Source organism: Zootoca vivipara, chromosome 9, assembly GCF_965207765.1.
Source record: "Zootoca vivipara chromosome 9, rZooViv2.hap1.1, whole genome shotgun sequence".
Lineage (NCBI taxonomy): Eukaryota > Metazoa > Chordata > Lepidosauria > Squamata > Lacertidae > Zootoca > Zootoca vivipara.
In genome coordinates this window covers 24,743,692-24,764,789 of record NC_142592.1, presented here as the reverse complement: position 1 = coordinate 24,764,789, position 21,098 = coordinate 24,743,692, and the positions used below count along the sequence as shown (strand labels likewise).

The following is a 21,098-nucleotide window of genomic DNA, read 5'->3' as shown; positions in this document are numbered from 1 at the left end:
GCATAAGTTAACATTCATGGCACACTGGGTGACCTAAGCAGCTTAAATTCGATTTGTTTCTTGTGAAACAACTAGGAAAGAAACGATTAGGAAATTGCCTTTGCTTATATTGATTTCATGGATTTGTGTTTGTGAAATTGTGATCCCCTGAACAGGCAATTTGCTTCTCTAAATCATGTCCCACTTATCTCCCACCCAGCGGCGGAGCAAGCAGATCAGGTGTCTGGGGCGGTGTGCATGCCCTGCGCCCAGGGGTGGGGCCAGCCGCCTGCAAGGCAGGGTGAGGCAGGGCAGGAGGGAGGAGTCTGCCTGCCTCCTCCCACTCAGCCGCCCTACAGCTGAGGGGGGGAGGCGCCGGGTGGACCGTCTGGGGCAGAGCGGAGCCTGCAGGCACCCAAGCATGTTTCTGTTTTGCCTAATTGGATACAGAACTAACTTATGGCTGCTGTATTTACAGAGTAAAGGTAAAGGGACCCCTGACCATTAGGTCCAGTCGTGACCGACTTTGGGGTTGTGGCGCTCATTTCGTATTATTGGCTGAGGGAGCCGGCATACAGCTTCCAGGTCATGTGGCCAGCATGACAAAGCCGCTTCTGGCGAACCACAGCAGCACACAGAAACGCTGTTTACCTTCCCGCTGTAGTGGTACCTATTTTATCTACTTGCACTTTGACGTGGTTTCGAACTGCTAGGTTGGCAGGAGCTGGGACCGAGCAACTGGGGCTCACCCCGTTGCGGGGATTCAAACCACCAACCTTCTGATCGGCAAGCCCTAGGCTCAGTGATTTAACTCACAGCGCTACCTGCGTCCCATGTATTTACAGAGAGGACCTGCCATTATCTTTTACCCTTCCTGGGAGACCTGGGTGCAAAGCATCCTTTGAATGCCTGCTACCTCCTCCCACGCTCAATCTTAAAGACTCACTCCAGTTGCAGAAGCAGCTGGCCTTTCTCTCTCCTCCCTTACCCAACTACATTTATTATGTCTAGCCTGATGAAGAATTCTGGTGCACTTGAAAACCTACACTTTACTCTGTGGACATTTTGGTAGGCCTAATAATGATGTTGCCCCCATACACCAAAACACAGCTTTCAATACGAATAACATGAGAATATACCATATTTTGTCATAACACAAATAGTTACAAGTTCCAAACACATCCAGTATTTGCCCAGTTCTGGGCCACGCAGTTTTTGCAGGGAACAATTATTGTATTATCTGGTGATGGAGATGGTTCATGGCTGTTAAACAGGAGCCCCACCCTGCATCTTTTTGTAGATTATGGTACAGTACTGTTATTCCAGCAAGGGGGGGGCATGCACTGAATTAGGGTTTCATTGTACTTTATTGAAGCCACTAATTTGGGTGTATAATAACTACCAATGCTGCCTCCACCCCTTCTTAAGCATGTTAAAAGAGTTCTATGCCTTGATAGATAGTATATCTGTAATGTATCTATTGCTTTATTAAGCTCCTGTTATTGTAAAATGATCCTTAAAGATCAGAGTTTGTTTATGCTTATTCTTTATTTCTGAAACCTTCCCACCCATTTATAGTTTACACTTATGCAAATTGTTTCAATCGGCTTGACAAGTTCAGACAAGCTTTGTTTCTGTTCTTTTTCTTGAAAGGGAAAGCTGAAAGCTTAATGCCTCTATTAACACTTGCATATGAGTCACTGCCCTTGCCAACACTCTAGATAAGAAGGAAAAAAATGGTGTTTTTTTTTTTTTAAAGCACTTTCCTATGAACTCCAGGACATAGCTGCTAAGTTTTCCCTTTACTCGCGAGGAAGCCTATTCAGCATAAGGGAAAATCCCTTTTAAAAAGGGATAACTTGGCAGCTATGCTCCAGGAATTGGAGTATTATGCAGTCAGTAGGCTAGCCTTTTTTCATTGATGTATGTTATTTTCATTCAATTAAGATATAAAGAGAACATATATTGCATGCGTTTGCATCACTTTATAATGTAAACAAATAATTATTGCATTTCATGATTTCATTTCATTGCTGCATAGTATCATTTATTACATTGCTTAGATGCTTTATATCAAGACTGACTCGAGACAACGTACAGAAAAGTAACACACACAATTTCAAGCAGAGCAATAGGAACAGAACAATATCCCACACTACAAATACCTATCTCTCAGCAGAAGAGCCAGCTAATACCCAATAGAAAAACATCTTATAAAACCCAACAGGTGCCATCAATACCTGGGAATAAAGAAAGTCTAACCTGGTACCAAGATGTTAATGTAGGTGCCAGGCAGGCCTTGCTGGGGAAAGCATTCTAGACTGTTTACTATTCATATACTGTACATGACAAAAATGGGTGTATATGCCCCCCTAACAGTACAATCCTAATATATATTTTACTCAGAAGTAAACCAAATTGAGTTCAGTAGGGCTTACACCTAGTAAACACAGCATTTCACAGATCTATGAGCTGGAACATTGCAATTTGGACAAATTAAAACGACGGCGAATGGGAGCTCCTGTTCAATATACCTATATATAGTACTCTCCACATACACCCATTTTTAACGTGCGTGCGAACAAAACACAGGTTAAGAATTTCTGTCTTCCCAGGTATTGATGGCACCCAGGGCCGCATTTAAGTTTGATGAGGCCCTAAGCTACTGAAGGTAATGGGTCCCTTTATGTATGTCCAACTGTCGTTTATCAACAACAAATTTTCACTGTTTTTTGTGTTGAATATATGCTATGTGGTAATTTATGGACCTAATAGATACCCCAAGCCATTTTTGTTTAGGGAGGCTTTTAATGTTTAATAGATCACTGTGTTTTATTTTTCTGTTGTAAGCCGCCCAAAATTATTGGTTGTTGTTGTTATTTGCACATAACAAAATATGCATTTTATCCATGCAGAATGTAGGCACCCTATACTGTATATAGAAAAGAGCAGGCTAGCAGACGGGGCCCATTACTTACATCATAGGAGCCCACACAACACAAAATACTGTTGCTGTATGTAGGTTTTAGTCTATTTGCTTTTTATCTTATATTTTGGAAATGTACATCCAGGTTTTTTTCCTTTGAATTTTCTTGGGGCCCCCAAGAGAGTGGGGCCCTAAGCTATAGCTTGTTTAGCTTACGTGTAAATCCGGCACTGATGGCACCCGTTGTAGGGCTTTTCTTTTTTCCAGCCGGATGGGTGCCAATGCCACGATAAGAGAACAAGGGAGGCGTTCGTGGTGAGTTCCTAGCAAAATAGCATCGGCTTGGGCATTGCTAGTTGGCTCCAGGGCTGAGAGAGAGGGGTGTTTGAGGACTGGGAGACTTCTTTAAAATACGCAGGCCCTGTCTCTGCCGCTCTGCTTGAAATTGCGCGCGTTGCTTTTCTGCAGACGGGTCTTGGGAGAAACCCTCGAAGGCGGGTAGAAAAGAGAGGGAAGCCAGGAGCGCTTCCTGGAGGTCTTGGGGCTGCTGCTGGTCGGCGAGGCAGGCTGCTTTCCCTCTGCCGTCGAGGATCTCTTCCCGAGCGCCCGCCCTCCGCCTTGTTGTCATCACATGGCAGGGGGCGGGCCCAGGCAGGCGCTGCTGCGACGAGGAGGCAGCGGCGGCGGCGGCGGAAAGTTTGGCGAGGCGTCTGGAGTTTGCTGTGCAGCGGCGGAGCCTCGCCCGCGGGTCTAGCGGGGGCAGGCGGCCATGAAAGGGAGCCTCCGGCCCAGCGCCCCAGAAACTGGACACGCTCCGCGCCGCCCGAGTGCGCCCAGTCGTCCCGTCGGAAAGTGCGGCGCGCCAACGCGCACCAAGGGAGCTCCGGCCATGGGCGCCGCGCTGCTGCCGCCGCTGCTCCTATGCTGCTGCCTGGTCGCCTTCTTCTCCACCTCCTCGGCGCTGGCCGAAGGGTGCCCGGCGCTGCCGTGCCGCTGCCGGGGGGAACTGCTGGACTGCAGCCGCCTGAAGCTGAGCCGAGTCCCCGAGCCTCTCCCGGACTGGGTCGTGCAGCTGTGAGTAGCGAGAGCGGGCGAGCGGGCTTCGCTTCTGTCGGGCTTGGGGGCGCTAGGGGGCGCTCCGGGCTCCCCGCGTCCGAGGAGCAAATGGCTTTGATTTATTCTTTCGCGTGCTCTTATTACTGTTCTCATTTGATTTCTGCACCGCTTAATAAGTTTAAAATAGGCTGGAGTGGGGAAGGGACGAACCTAGGAAGCAGAGTCCCATCTAGTTCGGTGTTGTCTGCGCTGGCTGACAAGCGGCTCGCCAAGATTTTGGGCCTCCTGGAGAACCCAGGACTTAGACTTGAGTGGTGCTTTTTAACCTTAATAGGCCTGTATAGTTTTATCTCGAAGCATCTCCTCCTGTGAACAGATGCCAGTTGTACGTTTCGATTCATATATTCCTGTCTGCTCTGTCTGCCAATAAAGCTTGGTTGTTTGAACCCAGGACCTTATGTGGTGGGCAAGGAAGATGCTGCGCCACTGAGCTGCACATAGGGGCAGTGGCATGTTTTGGGCGGCCCTCCTTGTGTTCCCCATCCTCTTAGCAGGCTGATTCCTAGAGGTTAGTGGCTTCCACACACTGTCTGTGCTTTGCCACTAGGGGGGGGGGAGAGGAACCCACCCAAATGGCAGGGCGTCCAGGCGAAGTTCCTGGCTGCAAAGTGGGTGAGCTGTCAGGTGACAGGGATGGTTTTAAAGCAGAGGTGGTAAACCAGTGCTTCAACCCCGGCCATAGACTGCGCTGGCTGGAGCCAATGGGAGTTGGGAGTCCCAACAACATATGGAGAGCCACCTCTCCTTTTGAGGAACCCCACCCCCTCAACACAATCCCCTCTCTTGGTTTCTCTCTGGGCATCAGGGATGTGGAACTGGGACTGTTGCGCTCAATCTCAACCTGTTGCATTGCCCAGAGGCCAGCTAGAAAGTGAGCAGGTGAGAGAGAAGGCAAGAGGCCCTACCCTCTCCCTGTCACGCAGCAGGGAGGTATGGGTGGAAGCTGCTGTGCCTTCCTAGAGGGAGCAAAACAGACACCACTGCCTATGCTTGACTGGCTCTGGGCAGCTGTAGATAGGGAGGCAGGGCGACTAATGAGAGGAATGGTCTCTCTTGGGCCCTGGTGGGGACAACTCCAACCCACTGTAAGAACTTCGCTGCATCAGAGCCAAGGCCTATGTATTCCAGCATCCCATTCCCTGCGGTGGTCAATCAAATTGCTCTGGGAGACCCTTAAGCATGGCAGGAAAGCAATAGCTCTCTTCTGTTGTTGTTGTTGTTGTTGTTGCTGCCTCTATTCCTGGAGGTAGCACACGGTTTCTGTAACTAGTACCTGGTAATTTGCTGGTTGCATTCACAAAGTTTGCCTAATGCTCCTTTGAAGGTTGTGGTCCTGAGGAGAGGGCTTGGATGGGTGAAGGAGCAGCCAGGGTGGCATTGAGCAGCCCCTCCCCCCCACCTAGGTGGTCCGTCTGGAAGCAGGGCTGAGTTCTGTTCACACTGCTGTGCACAGGGAAAGGTGGGGGGGTGGGGGGGAGAGGGGGGAAATGGCTGCCCCTTGCATCTCCCACTTGCTTTGGTTTCTGCCTCCCGTGAGGAGGAGGAGGTGGTGGTGAAGAAGAGGAAAAGTTGCCTCAAAGAGGGTGGAAGCTTATCTTCTTGAGGGGGTCCAAACCTCTCATGTTGGCAGGTGCTGCGGCCTTGAGATGCTGGGGCCTTGCCCAAGGGTACCAGCTCCAGATGTCAGTCTTGACTGGCGCAAGTAATCAGCTTGAAACTTTGGAGTGGTGCAGTGTGTGGGGGGGGGTCTGAGGCAGAGAGATGTGTAAATGTGGTTAGTTGTGTGTCTGTAGGGCAAAGTGGATTTCTTCCATATAGAACGGATGGCATATAGGAGTGTATTGGGCAGGAATGGCATTCCAGGCCTATTGCGGACACTGTATTTGTACCAGTGTCCGAAACTCCCATTGTTCTAGGCCAGGCATCTCCAAACTGCAGCCCTCCAGATGTTTTGGCCTACAACTCCCATGATCCCTAGCTAACAGGACCAGTGGTCAGGGATGATGGGAATTGTAGTCCAAAACATCTGGAGGGCCGAAGTTTGGGGATGCCTGTTCTAGGCGCATTTTGCAACAGTTTTGCGCCGAAGATTTCAGATTAAAACTGCAGAGTGGAACAAAAGGGAGGACCTTTCTCTGCCTCCCCGCTTCCAGCTACTCTCTGAAGACTGTAGAAGAGACCCTCTTAAGAATATTAGGGCGGTGGGCAGGGGAAGGATGTGAAAAATGAACATAATATTTTAGCTGCACTTCATTCATTTTCAACTTTGTATTCTTGGTATAAAAAAAACCATTCCGTTGTTGTGCCCATAAACCTACGGTAGGTTAGAGGTGCTATTTAGCTCCTAGCTTTCGTATCTCAGTTTCTAACACTGATATGTACCTTTCCCTGGAAAAAATGATGCCATTTTGTTCCCCCTTCCATTTCCTCAATGCCGTTATCCTATAAGAACTACCTGGTGCATTAAAAAGTCAAAGAAACGGGTGGTGCTTTCATGTGGAAATTTGCATTATTATATCATGTACATATAACTTAATGTATGATGAGCCAAACGCATAATGAAAATTGCTGTGTGCACATGTGCACTGGGAAGCATCCAATCGTAGTTTCTTTTTACACAAGGAGGATGCTGATCTACAGCTGGTAACATCCTTAGTGGTTGACACCCTTGCCCTGGGAATCTCTGTTATTGGGAGAATGATGCAGAAATGTGGCTTGGAAACAATACATGATTCCATAGAGAATTAAAAGCAATACAAATATGTACCAAAATGCTATTGTGTTAATAGGCAAGGGCAGGGGTCCCCAAACTAAGGCCCGGGGGCCGGATACAACCCAATCGCCTTCTAAATCCGGCCTGCGGATGGTCCAAGAATCAGCATGTTTTTACATGAGTAGAATGTATCCTTTTATTTAAAATGCATCTCTGGGTTATTTGTGGGGCCTGCCTGGTGTTTTTACATGAGTAGAATGTGTGCTTTTATTTAAAATGTATCTCTGGGTTATTTGTGGGGCATAGGAATTCGTTCATTTTTTTTTCAAAATATAGTCAGGCCCCCCACAAGGTCTGAGGGACAGTGGACCGGCCCCCTGCTGAAAAAGTTTGCTGACCCCTGGGCAAGGGGATGCATAGGGCCTCTGACTTTCTGCTAATTAAAAAGGTAAAGGTAAAGGGACCCCTGACCATTAGGTCCAGTCGTGACCGACTCTGGGGTTGCGCGCTCATCTCGCATTATTGGCCGAGGGAGCCGGCGTATAGTTTCCAGGTCATGTGGCCAGCATGACAAAGCCGCTTCTGGCAAACCAGAGCAGCACATGGAAACGTCATTTACCTTCCCGCTGTAGCGGTTCCTATTTATCTACTTGCATTTTGAAGTGCTTTCGAATTAAATGTATATTAAATACGTTGCTTTAAAACAAGGGTTTCAGGTATACCACATTCCAACTCCACTTGCTTTTTCTTCAAATGTTGGCTATATAAAAAAATTGGATTTTTGAGAACTGTGCTGGCTGATACTTGTTTAAGCAAACATGGGACCCAGTATGGTCCCTGAGCAACATTCCTCCAAGCTGAGAGCAGTTTTAGAAAAGTTGTGGTCTCTTGTGCTTTTGTTCACGTGATGATTTATTGACATAGCAAAGTAGTTGTAACTTGACAAGCATTCATTCATTGTGCTGTGGGTTTCAGTCTCTTATGCTAAGTTACTGATTGCACTGGCTGTTAAATTAAGTCATCAACACAAGCATGAGAGATGGACATGATTGAGCTGGTATTTTATTACCGTGTTTCCCCTTTTTTAATACGTAGTCAAAAAGTAAGCCATGGCAGGGTTTTTAATCATTTGAGAAATGTAAGACATACCCCGAAAATAAGCCATACTTCCGCGATGTGCGGAGCAAGACCACTGAGCGCCCCAACCAGCTAGCGGGACCCAGCACGCTGGCTGTAAGAGGAGGAGGAAGCCTGCCGGGTCGGGTCGGTGCCCGGAAGCGGCGGCGGCCCGGAAGCGGCGGCAGCAATGCCGATAAAGCGTGCAGCAGTGCCGCACGGAGCACCGAGGGCACAAGCTAGCAGAACCCAGCTCCTGCAATGCCGGCCGCGGCAGGAGGAAGAAGCCTGCCAGGTCGGGTCAGCGTCCGGAAGCGGCGGCGGCTGCAGCGCTGACAAAGCGCGAAGCAGCGCCGCACGGAGCACCAAGGGCACGAGCGTCAGGAGGAAAGAGAGAGGGGCTCGTTGCTTGCGGAGAGAAAAGTGTGGGCTCGTTGCAGGTTTACCTCACAGCTGAGGGGGCAGCAGGGGCCAAGCACCTTCCCACCCCTCCCCAGAGCCCAGCCCGCAGGCTGCTCCCCTCAGGAAATGCGGCTCTTCCCGTCCCCGAGGAGAGCCGCCGGCCCTGGAGCGCCTCTCTGCCGCCCAAGTGAGGCTCTCGAAAGGCCGTCTCAGAAGCGGGCAGCTCCCTTACGCCATCTCCGTATCCCGCCGGCGGGGTTACTCAACCCGTTCGGCAGGACTGCCCCCGCCCCCGCCTCTTTGCAGAGTTTGTGCAGCTTGTGCGGCTCTGCCTAACTTCTTGCGCGGCAGGCAGGCGGGCGTCCTCCCATCGGCGCGGCGAGCTTTGCAGAATCAGGTGCTGCAACTCGGAAGCCGGCCAGGCGAAGCTTAGCTGCCAATCAAAAGGACAGGGGTGTATGCAAGACGTTCTCCTTAGTTGCTTGGACCAGTTTGGTGATGGTGATAATTATGCCCTTTGTTGAGTCGGTAGAATTGTAGAGTTAGAAGGGACCCTCGGGGGTCATCTAGTCCAACCCCCTACAATGCAAAAATCTCAGCTAGGTCATACATGGCAGGTGGCCATCCAGCCTCTGCTTAAAAGCCTCCAAGGAAGGAGAGCCCTTGACTCAGGATGGGTAGGAGGGGAAAGGGAGAGAATGCATAAGGATCCCAGGTTTAACCGCCAGGTACCCCCAAGTTTGAAATCCTGGAGAGCTGCTGCCAGCCTGGTTGACAGCAATAATGGTAGAGGACACACGTAGCATGACAAAAGAATATTTTTTTTTTTAAAAAAATCCCAGTTTCAATTGCTGCCATTGCTTGCTGTGTATTATGTATTGTATTTAAATAATCACCTTATTTTCTTGTTTCATTTAATGGATGTTATGTACATCATGTTGTGCATTATGTTACAGGATTATGTTGTAAAACCTGGATAGCTCAGTTGGCTAGAGTGTGGTGCTGATAATGCACATGGAAGAGAGCGCCGAGCATCCTGAGCCAGTGGGACCCAGTTGTACCGGCACTTTAAAAAAAAGAAAGAAAAAAAGACACCCCCTGAAAATAAGCCACCGTGTGGTTTTTTGAGGGGAAAAAGTTATAAGACGGTGTCTTAAAAAAGGGGAAACACGGTATCTAGTATCAACACTGATTCCTCCACAAAGACTTTGAAATTTTCTGAAGTCAGAAAGTAGGTGAAAAATAGTGTGGTTGAGCTTAACCTCTTGTCATTTCAATCACATCTCAATTGGTTTATTAATTTTCTGTTGCACTTCAGAAGCAAGTGCAGATAAGAACTTTAAAGTAAACAGGAAGTCTTTGAATTAGTTCTGGCTAATTCTGTTCAATTGCCTCCTCTGGAGGTCTTCCTTACTGAGAAAAAAATGACTGTTGTATTCATAACACCTGGGTTTGACTCTGGGGAACATTTACAGAACAGTCCCTACTCAAAAGTAAGTTCCATTGAGTTCAATGGCATTTACTCCCAGGTAAGTTGTGCATACGATTGGAACCACAAATAGTTGAGGAATGTAAAGGCCAAGCTATAATTTGACAAGAAATGTTTTTCACAATTTTTATTTGTAGATTTGATTTTAAACAAAAAAACATCCCGTAAACTTTACAACAAAAGTTTGTCAAATATGGTGGTAGTTTTCCTGGACACTCAGTTAAAGGTGCAATAGTACGAATCTAACAAACGAGTTGAACCACGGGAAATCCTAGCAAGTAATTTATAGAAAAATACTAATTAGGAATTAAAACTGATTTTAAAGGGTTGTTTTCTAAGACGGATATTGGGTCAACAGAAATAATAGCGAGGTATCTCTGTGACAGTTAATTTAGTGGCCACTAAAACAAACAGATCTTTTGTTGTTTCAGTTAGCACAGTGGAAGCTTTCTAATTGGATTTCCCCTGGAGACGTAAATTGTCCATATGTACATTCACATTCCTTTAAAAGAAGTGTGAAAAATGGGCTCCACTTGTATAAATAAGCACTTGGCCTTTTGTAAGGAACCCTGCTGTGATCACTCATTGGGCAGCTGTGTCGCTTGTTCTTAAACTCACAGGGTTACCATCTTTGTAGGTGTCACCAGACCATGTGGTCTGCTAGGTTTTGTGCAAATGTTTCTTTTGTTTGAGTTAAATGCCTTTAGAAGTTCCTGTTCATTACTTGCTTTTCCACCCCCTCCCCCTTTAAAAAGCGTGCAGGCAGACATGTGGCCTTCTTCTCTTGCCTCCTGTTGTTCTTATGCAGCAGAACTGAGACTGCTAAAGAACTCTAGGCGGTTAAGAGGCAATAACGAAACAAAATACTGTAGTTTGTTATTAGCACATAGAGCACTGTTGTCCCAGATAGTTTTGTCTGTGAATAATACCAGGCTGCAAACATGTTTGCCGAAATATTCTTGATGGGAGTTCATGTTGATTATATATAACCAAAACTACTTGCTTCAAAAATCTTAAATCTCTGGCACCTCACCAATATATTTACCAGGAAAGAGTTCCTACTGATTTCAGAGGATCTTACTTTCCAGAAAGTCTGTAATTCTAAGCACATCTACTGGGAGGTAAGTTCTAGTGGACACAGTGGGGTTGCTTCTGAGTAAACTGTGCAGAGGAATGTGTTCTTGAGAGCGCTTAGCATTTCAGCCCAAGACTGCATTCCTTTTCACACTTGGGAGCAAACCACACTGAGTTCAGTAGTGTTTACTCCCAAATGTGTAAGGAATGCAGTCTTGGGGTGTGGACTTCAAGAGAGCAATCCTATGCTTGCTTTCTCAGAATGCAGGCTTACTTTTGAGCGAACATGTTTAGGATTAGGGTGTATGTAAAATTGATCGAAATAGCATGCTAAGAGTGCAATCCCATACATGTCTACTCAGAAGTAAGCTTAGTGTAGGCCAGGCATCCCCAAACTGCGGCCCTCCAGATGTTTTGGACTACAATTCCCATCTTCCCCGACCACTAGTCCTGTTAGCTAGGGATCATGGGAGTTGTAGGCCAACATCTGGAGGGCCGCAGTTTGGGGGTGCCTGGTGTAGGCTAGTCTACTAGAATTTACTTCAAGGGTGGGGGGGATTGCAGGCTAACTCCAGTAAGATTTTTCATAGACTTTGTTACCCTAAGACATGCACCCCCCAAACCTGGCCCTCCAACTGTTTTGGGACTACAACTCCCACCATCCCTATCTAACAGTACCAGTGGTCAGGGATGGTGGGAATTGTAGTCACAAAACAGCTGGAGGGCCGAGTTTGGTGATGCTTGCCCTAAGCAGTGCAAATTTTTGAAGTGAATGAGTTCAGAATTTTTAGGTCCTTCTGTAGAGCAGAGGTGAGGATCCTCCAGATGTTGCTTGAGTATAGCTCAATTGGTGAGAGCGTGGAGCTGATAATTCTGAGGTTGCAGGTTCAATCCCTGTATGGGACAGCTGCATGTTCCTGCATTGCAGAGGGTTGGACTAGATGATCCTCAGGGTCACTTTCAACACTACACTTCTCTGATTCTGTGAATTAACCTCTTGTTGTCCTTGACTATTGGCTATGCTGGCTGGTGCTGATAGGAGTCCAACAACATCTGGAGGGCTAGAAGTGCTTAATCCGTGCTGTAGATAGATGCTGATTAATTCTCACTTGACCAGAGCTTTCCCCTAAAACATGTGCCCCTTTAGTTCTTCCCGCTCAAGGCAACCACCCCATTTCTGCGGAGAGAGTGCCCTTGTGCACAAATGCTTCTTGCAGGCATCTGCTTGGCCACTGTGAGAACAGGATGTTGGACCAGCAGGGTCTTCTTGCATTCTTAAACACTGGTAGCCATCTGAGTAAAAACCTCCCGCCCCTTTTACACTCAAAAGTTTTTTCTGGATGTGATTTTGGGTGGTGGGTTGGAACAAATGATGCAACTGCAAATCCCGGGCCTGTTTTTTTGAACTGGCTGATGGAGGACCAAAATTGTATTATCTAGTACGTGTTGTCTGAGTTGTGGTTACTCTTGTAATTGCAGTTGACATAGCTAAAGTCTCCGAGTGAGGGAAAGTGGCCAATTTTAACACAGTTTTTTTACTACAGGCTTTCACTAAAGAGGTATTCACAGACTTAAATAAAACCAAGACTGTTCAGAGCTGGTGAGTGTTTGTAATAGTTTGTCAACAAATTTTCTTTACAGTTTGCTTGCAGGGCAGGAGGCTAGTCAGGAAGAGGAACACTCTACTACAGTTTAAGAACTTCACTTTTGTTAGGTTTAAAGTTTAGCAGCCAGGATGGAAGAGGAAGAGAGACTCTGAGCAGTTGCCATACATCTTTGCTGTTTTTTTCAGTTCTCTTTGGAATTCTAGATTATTTTACCAGGGTTTGTCTAGGAATGTTGAAGCTGTCACTGAGACAGGGGGAAATCTAAAGGATGGTTTCTGCTAATGTTTGTATTGCATCTTGGTATTTACATTTTCTAAACCTTCCAGTTCTTACCAGAATTGCCAGAGGAAAAAAAGTTTGGATAGTTTTCACAGCTGTTCTCCAGCATTTTCCAGACTAAAATCTGAACATAGCATGCTGATTTATGAGTCACTTTGGATCTGTGTCTTAAAACAGCTACAGCCTGCCTCTTTGTTTTTTAGCTTTCCTTCTTTTTGCTGAATTAGCAGCTATAAAGGCCCCAACGGGAATTGATTAAGAAGCTGCTGCTGGATTTGCATTTTAAATTTTTGAATTAAGTTTCAGGCATTTCCAAGAAAGACCATTTTGATTGCACCTAAATGGCACACATGGAGCTGATCCCTAACATACACATTTATAAAATGTCCAAAGAGCTGTTTCTTCACCACTTCACTTTGCTGAGATTATTTGTGAATCTTGTTGCTGATAACACCATCCTTCGTGGTGAGCAATTCCTTGGACAAACACAGGCTTGGCACCATTCCGCAAACCAAGGATTGCTAAAAGTTGAAATTGTGGAATACTTTGGTGTCTTATGCATTTGTTGATTGTCCTGTTTTCTGACTTTCCATCCTCCTATAAGCTATCTCTTAAAAGTGCCTTTGCTAACTGGCTGAAGTTTATTGATATTTCTGAAACCAGGTTAACTGTGGTTTGCCTTAACCACATGTTTGGGAAATAAGCAGAGTTCAAACTTTGGTTCTTCTGATCTTGACTTGCTACACTAAACCATGGTTTGAAAACTAACCAGATCCCCACATACCAACAAACCATAGTTAGTTGAAACTGGAAACAAATGCTCTCCTCCTTGCTAATGCAATAGAGAAGGGAGATGGAAAACATACAAACATCCTTCTGTTTATCTGATGTATCTCCCCCCCCCAAATGTCAATCCCTCCCTCAATCAGACTCAAGTGTCTAGAATCTAGATAACATTTTTTCTAGTTCACAAATGAACAGAAATAAATATTTAACTGATGAGTTTAAATTTTGCATTTATACAACTAAATGCAAAATTTATACAGCAGCAAGTATTGCTATCTTTTAGCAGAGGGTTGTTAAAATGTCCTTCAAGTTTATGTTATACACACTTGGTTCTCATAATTCATCACAGAGAGTGCACTGGGGAATTCTGTTTTGAAAGCAAAACTGCACCAGAAGTTTCATGTGCAGAAGCTTCCCCCTCAAGAAGGTCTTCCTGAGCTTTCCATTTGCAGGAAAAAAGCTTCCAAGCCAGCAGTCCACTACAGTATGTGTCTTCTAAGGTGAGAAGCGTGTGGAAGCTGGACTTTTGAGTTTGTACCAACAGCATGGCATTTTAAAATGTGCTCTACTTTCAAAAGTGAAGCTTGCACTGAAAATGCCTGAATCCAGACGCCTTATAAGTTTCAAAGTGCTGCTTACTAGTAAGCTTAAACCACTGTAGAGATTTTTCTTTCCATGTACTGTGGTTTAAGGGAAGGGCAAAGAGGGAGGAGGCAATTGGGAGTGGAAAATGTGTTTCCACCACTTTTGTGATTCCAGCTCCTTGCTCCTAAATTATAAGGAGGTTTGTTCACGTTATTTTTCTACGGGTTTAAGGAATTGTATTTGCTGATTCTGCCCTTTTAAAAAGACAAATGCGCACACTTAAAAACCTATTACATCAGGAGAGAAGCTGATTTCAGAAAGGATTATATTATTATTTTAGCTCCCATCCTGTTTCTAGCAGTTTTGCAAGAATGCTCATCTCTTCAAAAGAGTCATCTTTCTCCTCGATGATTCTAGATAGTGTAAAAATGTGCTATAAATAGCAGAATTATTAAAGTGCTGGTAATTGTTTGATTTGGGCTGCTGAGCAATAAAGGCACATTATAACTTTTTTGGGATGGGAGTCATAATTTTCCGAATCAGGCTTAAGAAAACCTTAGGGGCTTTTGAGGGATATTTGCATCTCCTCCCCCCGCCCCTTTAAAGCGGCACAGTGCATGGAAAATCTGTGGATATCGGCAGTGTCAGAAAACACAAATTTAGTCTGAAACATAATGCAAGTTGTTATGCTTATGGTTGCCTTGATGGACTCCAGATGGATGGTGAGCTAGAGCTCTGAGTGAAAGTGTCTGGCTCCAGTTTGGTGATCATGCACAGCAGTGGTTGTAATTGCAGATTTTTTTTTTTATAGTTTAAAGGCTCTGCCAGATTTCTACCCCCCCCCCCTCCTCGCCCCAATGTTATAACTACAGCAGAACAAATCCACTCATGTCTGATACTGTCTGGTAGGTCCTAAGGCAAACAAGCATGTTTTAAATAAATTTTCATAGGGTGTCCTCCCCCTCCCCCCCTGCTTTCCTTCTTTTTTAGGTGAGCTGAAGAAAGGCAGGTTGTTGGAAAGAGCACTTTTTGCAGTAGGATTTTGAAAGCTCTTTGTTGGAATAATTGCTGATTCTTGTCTAATGCAGGACGAACAGCAATGTATTAGACTGTTAACAGCCATGACTTCATAGCATTTTGGCTGTGGGCTTGCATAGTTCTTCTAATCCCTGTGAGCCAAGGCCAACTATTCCAGTTGAGAGGCGCAAGGCAGGAGAAAGGCCTCTCTCTGTGTGTTAAAGTGAGCTTAATTCAGATCACTGTTTCAGTCTTGTTGAATTAGTTGGCCTTACATCTCTTCAGTTCCGTCAAGGGTGCCCTGGAAAGACTTATGCCTCCATCCATTATGGCTCATGCACACGAGGAAGCGGGCTTACGTTGCTGCAGGAGAGAGACATCTGTGGCAGATGGGGCTGTTTCATTCAGCTTTGCATTCGAAATGCCGATGCCTTGAGGCTGGAGTGTTTATCCAGGCCTGTTTTCCACTACTCACATATGGCTTGCATTAACATTTTTTATGTGTGAGAATTAATGGTGCAAAGACACGTGAACACAGGAGAGGAGAGGTTTCCGTACCACCCAGCCGTCAATATACCTAGACTTTGCAAATTTAGACTTACCAGGTGAAAGCCATAAATTGAGCAACAGCTTTATGTTGGATTTGCCAGATGTCGCTAGACTATAACAACAATCTTTGGCCCCCTAGACTTCTATGGTGGTGGTGGGGCGGGGGAGAGTTTGGCTCATATACTGAATAGGAGTTGTAGAACTGTGACGGTGTTTTATTGGCAATTAATTGAACCAACTTAAGCGGGTGCAAAAGTATCTTCCTGTGGGCCTTCAACACTCCCCAGCCAGCCAGCCAGCCAGCATGGCCAGCGATTGTGGATGATGGGACTTGTAGCCCTGAAACGCTGGGCAAGTCACAAGTTCCTCATCCCTGGATCAGATGGTGGAGAATGAAAAGGCACTAGTAAGGGATGATGGGAGTTGCAGTCCAACAGCATACGGAGAGCCACAAGTTCCTCACACCTGCGTTAGAAGAACAATAACAAGGTTATCTGTATATGGAGGAGAGAGGCACAACAGAACCAGTGTGCATTTTATGTGTTAGATTTCAATATATGATCCAATTTCCTTCTGTGCAAGCTACTCGTTTCTTCTCTTTGAAATGTACCTGATATTGGTGAAAGTTGACACAAGGTCTTTTTTTCTTCTTGTATCCTTGTAGAGATCTGAGCCACAATAAATTGTCTTCAATCAAACCTAGTTCCTTGAGTCACCTTGGTAAACTACGAGAAATGTAAGTGGCTGCATGGTCTTCTGTTTGGCTATAATATGCATATTGTAAGATACATTCCTTTAAATGATTTGGGGTGGTGTTATTCATAGCGATGCATGGGCACAAAATTATACAATGTGAAATGAGGCTATAACTTGCAGGGGGCACATCCAGAGGGTATCTATGTAAGTCAGTGTTGCTATAGGTTGTCCCCACTTCCCCTTTTCTTGGGGGGGGGGAGGCTACTTTAAGTTAGTGCGATGGGTTAAAATGGTCAAGGGAAAATCAGAAAATACCAATTGGCTCTTGTTTCTGTGTCAGTTGACTGGTTGTTTTTTTTTTTAATGTTGGCAGAAAACTAAACAGTAATGAATTTGAAGCCATACCAAATTTGGGACCTGTTTCGGCAAACATCACTCTCCTGTCTCTGTAAGTCGATTTTAAAAATATTTTTATTCATATTTGAAAACAGTGGCCATATTGACACATAATGTTTAACCATGATTTAACACTATGCAGACAGGGTAGAATGAGCCCGAGTGAATGAAACCTTAAGTATGCATACTTCCCTCTCCTTTCTGGACAGCTCCTCACTTTCTTGGATTCATAAAATGTGAGACTAAATACTGCAGAAGTCCTTCTAGTTGCGTGGGAGGAGAGATGAGGGTTGGGTGTGCTTAGGCTCATTCTAACTTGTGCATGTAGAGCTAAACTATGGTTTAGCATTGCGTGCAAACCAGGCCTACAGTTGTATAGTCTGTGACTGGGAGTCAACATTCTGACTTTGTGTAAGGTAGCTTCCTATGCTGCTGCTTGCCTGGAGTTGGTTGCTGGCTTTCGTAGAGCGGCTTCTTCCAAAAATATGTCATAGATATTATGGGAAACATGCAGACTTCAGTCCAACAGAACATATGGAGCTGCATACATGAAGAACTTCTTTTTTAAAAAAGAAAGAAAAAAGGCTGAAGACCCACCAGTTGAATTGAGTGTTTGAATAGAGCACCTCTTTGTCAAGACTCTTTACCTTTTTCTAATTATCCATATTTTTGCTTTTAAAATTCTAGGTCTGTATATTTAGTTAGAAATTAAGAAAAGCAGAATTGAGCATCCAATTCTGAATATTGATAACAATAATTTCCCTTTTCTCAAGAATTTGGCAACTTTCCAACTCATAACCTCCTGTGAAATGGAATGTTTGTAAGAACTTCTCAGTCTCGGTTTTCCCATCCTTAGTAAGTGAAAAATGGTGTTCTTTGTGTGATTTGGAAGTGCCATTTGATTGCTTCATGGTTGTCTCGTTTTTTCCAGCAGTGAAAATCTGCACTTAAGTACAAGTTGCACGGTGTCTGTTGGTAGAGGGTGCTAAAGGGTTAAAATAATATGGTAAATTTTGGGAAGCTGTTCAGTTAATGAAAGTGATCAGTATTCAATTGCTTACATCTGGTGACTTATTATCCTGCTGTTTTTTGCTCTGAGCCTAGGTCAGCTAAGTCAGCTGGTTGCAGCCGCTGTGTCTGCTCTGCTCCTATTTGAGAAAGAGCTGAATGACATTTGATATTGGTGTGGCTTTCATATAGATTAGCCTGGGTGGAGGAGAGAACTGAAAAGAAAAGGGAGGTGGTTTATTGGGGGAGGGGGGGAGAAGAAGCAGAAGCAGAGAGCTGGTCCATAAAATTAACAGCAGCCTAATACTATAGAATTCCATGGGTGAAATCTCAACTAGGCATAAAAGTTCGGTTTCTAAGGTCTCCACCCCCCATCGTTCAGCCCAAACTGTTGGACAAGTTAATCAAGATTTTTAAGATCAGTTCACTCGCTTATTTTTGACTATGTTAAGGTCCTCATGTAGTGTCTTTACCTTACCATTTTCATGCACGGAATCATTTTTTAAATATAAAAAAGCTCCCTTGTGAATGAATGACTTACACATTGCCATACCATGAAATCTTATCGCATGGGCTCTGAAGAACAACAAGGCTAGATCTTCTGTGTTCCCGAAAGAGCGTCTCCCAGCTCCATTGTTCAGCCTGGACGCTGAGGTCCAAGGACTTTCTGGCGGTTCCCTCATTGTGAGAAGTGAGGTTACAGGGAATCAGGCAGAGGGGCTTCTTGGTAGCTGCACCTGCCCTGTGGAACGCCCTCCCATCAGATGTCAAGGAGATAAATAACTACACAACTTTTGAAGACATCTGAAGGCAGCCCTGTCTAGGGAAGTTTTTAATGTTTGATGTTTTGATTTATTGAAAGCTATCCAGAGTGGCTGGGGCAACACAGTCAGATGGGCGGCAAACAAATTATCATCACCATCATCACCATCATTATTATCATCATCTGCTAATGGAAGCTGCATTAGTGCAAATGGGACATTGCCCCACCAACCTCAATCTGCCCTTAGCAAGGCCTCAAATATTTGCCTCCTTATTTATGACCAATCCAGTGAATAGCAATGCCTATTGGCTTCCTTCTCAGAGTTGCCCTTGCAACAGAACACCACGAAGAACAGAACACCACGAGGAGGAAGATGAGGGACAAAACTTGAATTGCTTGGTTCTGGCTCCATCCACTGTTGGTTTCCCTGTTTTCCACCCTACCCCTGTCTCAATCAGCACCAGCCGCCACAGCTCTCTGTTGTGTCCTCTACTTTCTACATTCCAAGGAAAATGTAACTGTAGCTCAGGAAAAGCTGAAATTATTCCTCTGCAGCTGTGAAAAGACTTTAAAAGTCAAGTCTTACAATCTTGGAACTTGTGAGTTTATGTTAGTTTAGCCTGTGTCGGCCAAATATAAAGATCTTTATTTGATTTTGGTTGTGTGTATGGTGTGTTTTTTCTTCTTCTTCTTACAAATAAAATAAAAGTACACATTTCTTTTAAGGGGCTTCCTGAAAAGATGTGGAATTGTTATGCGGCACAGTTGGGCTGCTTGAGAAGAGGTGTCTTGTTACCATTGTCCTTTGAAACTCACACAGTGCCTCTGAATGGCCTCCAAAGGCTTCTGATTATGCTCAGCAGAACTCGGCTGAGGTTACAAGTGTCTGTACCGTGTACCTCCTGACCTCTGCAGAGAATGACTGGAATTAGAAATAGTAGCAATTTATTATGGCTGCTTTGACATGAAAGCCACCTTTAGGTCAGCACAGCATGGGCCCAACTTTGGGATGAGCACAAAATAAAATAAAGGCAAAGGAACAGGGATCAGGTGGCGGTTGAGTGTGTAATCAGGGATGTCCGCGCTACATTCTTCAAGCTAACTGTTCCCTGCCACACACAACACACACACACACAAAAACCCCTGCAAAGCAGAATCGAAACTGTGGCCTGCCAGGATGACGCTGATTCTCCCAGAGCTCACAGCTTGGAATGTGCCAAGAATGGCTGAGGCTGTAGATCCTGTATCTGCCTACCTGGGAGTAAGGACTCTTGCCATCGACGGTGCTTACTATTGAGTAGACATGTATGGGATTGTACTGTGAAATTCCTGCCACCGCAGATCTTAAATTTTCCATACGTCGTGCCAAGTTGGTATCTAGCAAGTTGGAAGTGATTTTGAGGCCGTACACTTTGGAAGAGACATCTTATGAATCAGTGTGGGTCTGTTATGGCAATGTCCGCCCCCCCCCTTTCAAAGGCTGACTTCGGTTGAAGGAAGATCTACAGTGGTACCTCGGTTTAAGAACAGTCCTGTTTGTGAACGATTCGGTTTACGAACTACGCAAAACCGGAAGTGGTTTTCCGGTTTGCCAACTTTACCTTGGTCTAAGAACGGAATCTGAACGGTGGAAGGGCACCGGCGGCGGGAGGCCTTGTTAGGGAAAGCGCGCCTCGGTTTAAGAACGGTTTTGGTTTAAGAACGGACTTCCAGAACGGATTAAGTTCGTAAACCGAGGTACCATTATCATCGAGATTGTAGTTTCTTTCTATTCTGCATTGGTCAATCTGTGCTCTGTTTGGCTACTACATAAACAGGAGTGTGTCCAGAGGACTAGGGTGGCATGGGGGTATGTAAACTAAATCCTATGAAGAATTGTTGAAAAAGCTGGGTATATTTAGTCTGGAGAAGGGAAGATTAAGAGAGATATGACAGGGGTGTTTGAAGAGTAGAAGATGGAACAGACTTGTTCTTTCTTGCCCCAGGGAACAAAATTGGAACCAACCAGCGGCAATTGAACAGATTTTGGCTAAATAATAGGTGAGGCTTCCTCAGGGTGCCTCAGGAGGTTCTGGGATCTCCTTTGCTATGGATATTTAAGAAGAGGGTGGGTGACCATCTGACAGAGATGCTCTAGAAACATGTTGCATTGCAGATTGAGGAAGGGGGCTTGACTAAACGATCTCCTCCAAGTCCACAATTCTGCAAAAATAGGTGCAGGTGATTTTTCAAATAAAAAAATAAAGTGGCAAATTGCTTTTCTGCTTATCAGATGGCAAACCCCATACCCCACCTAGTTGAGGAGAGGCCACACTGAATTCTTCTGTGAGTTGTCTTTTGGATTGCCCAACCACCAATTCATAAGGGACCTTTGCTAGGCAAAAATATCCCTAGCATCTGGTTCCCAGAGCTGGCCATTTGTGTAGATCAGGGGTTGGCAAGCTTACCGGAGGATGGGCCGGAGCTGGAGCATGTGCACATGCACACTCTTCCGGGTTGGAGGAGCTCCAGTGTGTGCGCGCGCACATGCTCTTTCCGGCACTCCTCTGACCCAGATGTCCGCCGGAAATAGCGAGTGTGCAGGCACACAGGTGCTT

At 45.4% G+C, this 21,098-nt stretch overlaps 1 protein-coding gene across 1 annotated transcript in view; it reads left to right on the top strand.

Annotated features, from left to right (window-relative positions):
* Nucleotides 1-3,547: 3,547 nt before the first annotated feature.
* Nucleotides 3,548-21,098, top strand: part of LRIG3 (leucine rich repeats and immunoglobulin like domains 3) — a 60,113-nt gene continuing 42,562 nt past the window's right edge. The window contains exons 1-3 of the mRNA XM_035127224.3: nt 3,548-3,979; nt 16,303-16,374; nt 16,708-16,782. Coding sequence (XP_034983115.3) covers nt 3,675-3,979; nt 16,303-16,374; nt 16,708-16,782 — 452 coding nt within the window. The 5' untranslated portion in view covers nt 3,548-3,674. The remainder of the gene's footprint in view (nt 3,980-16,302; nt 16,375-16,707; nt 16,783-21,098) is intronic.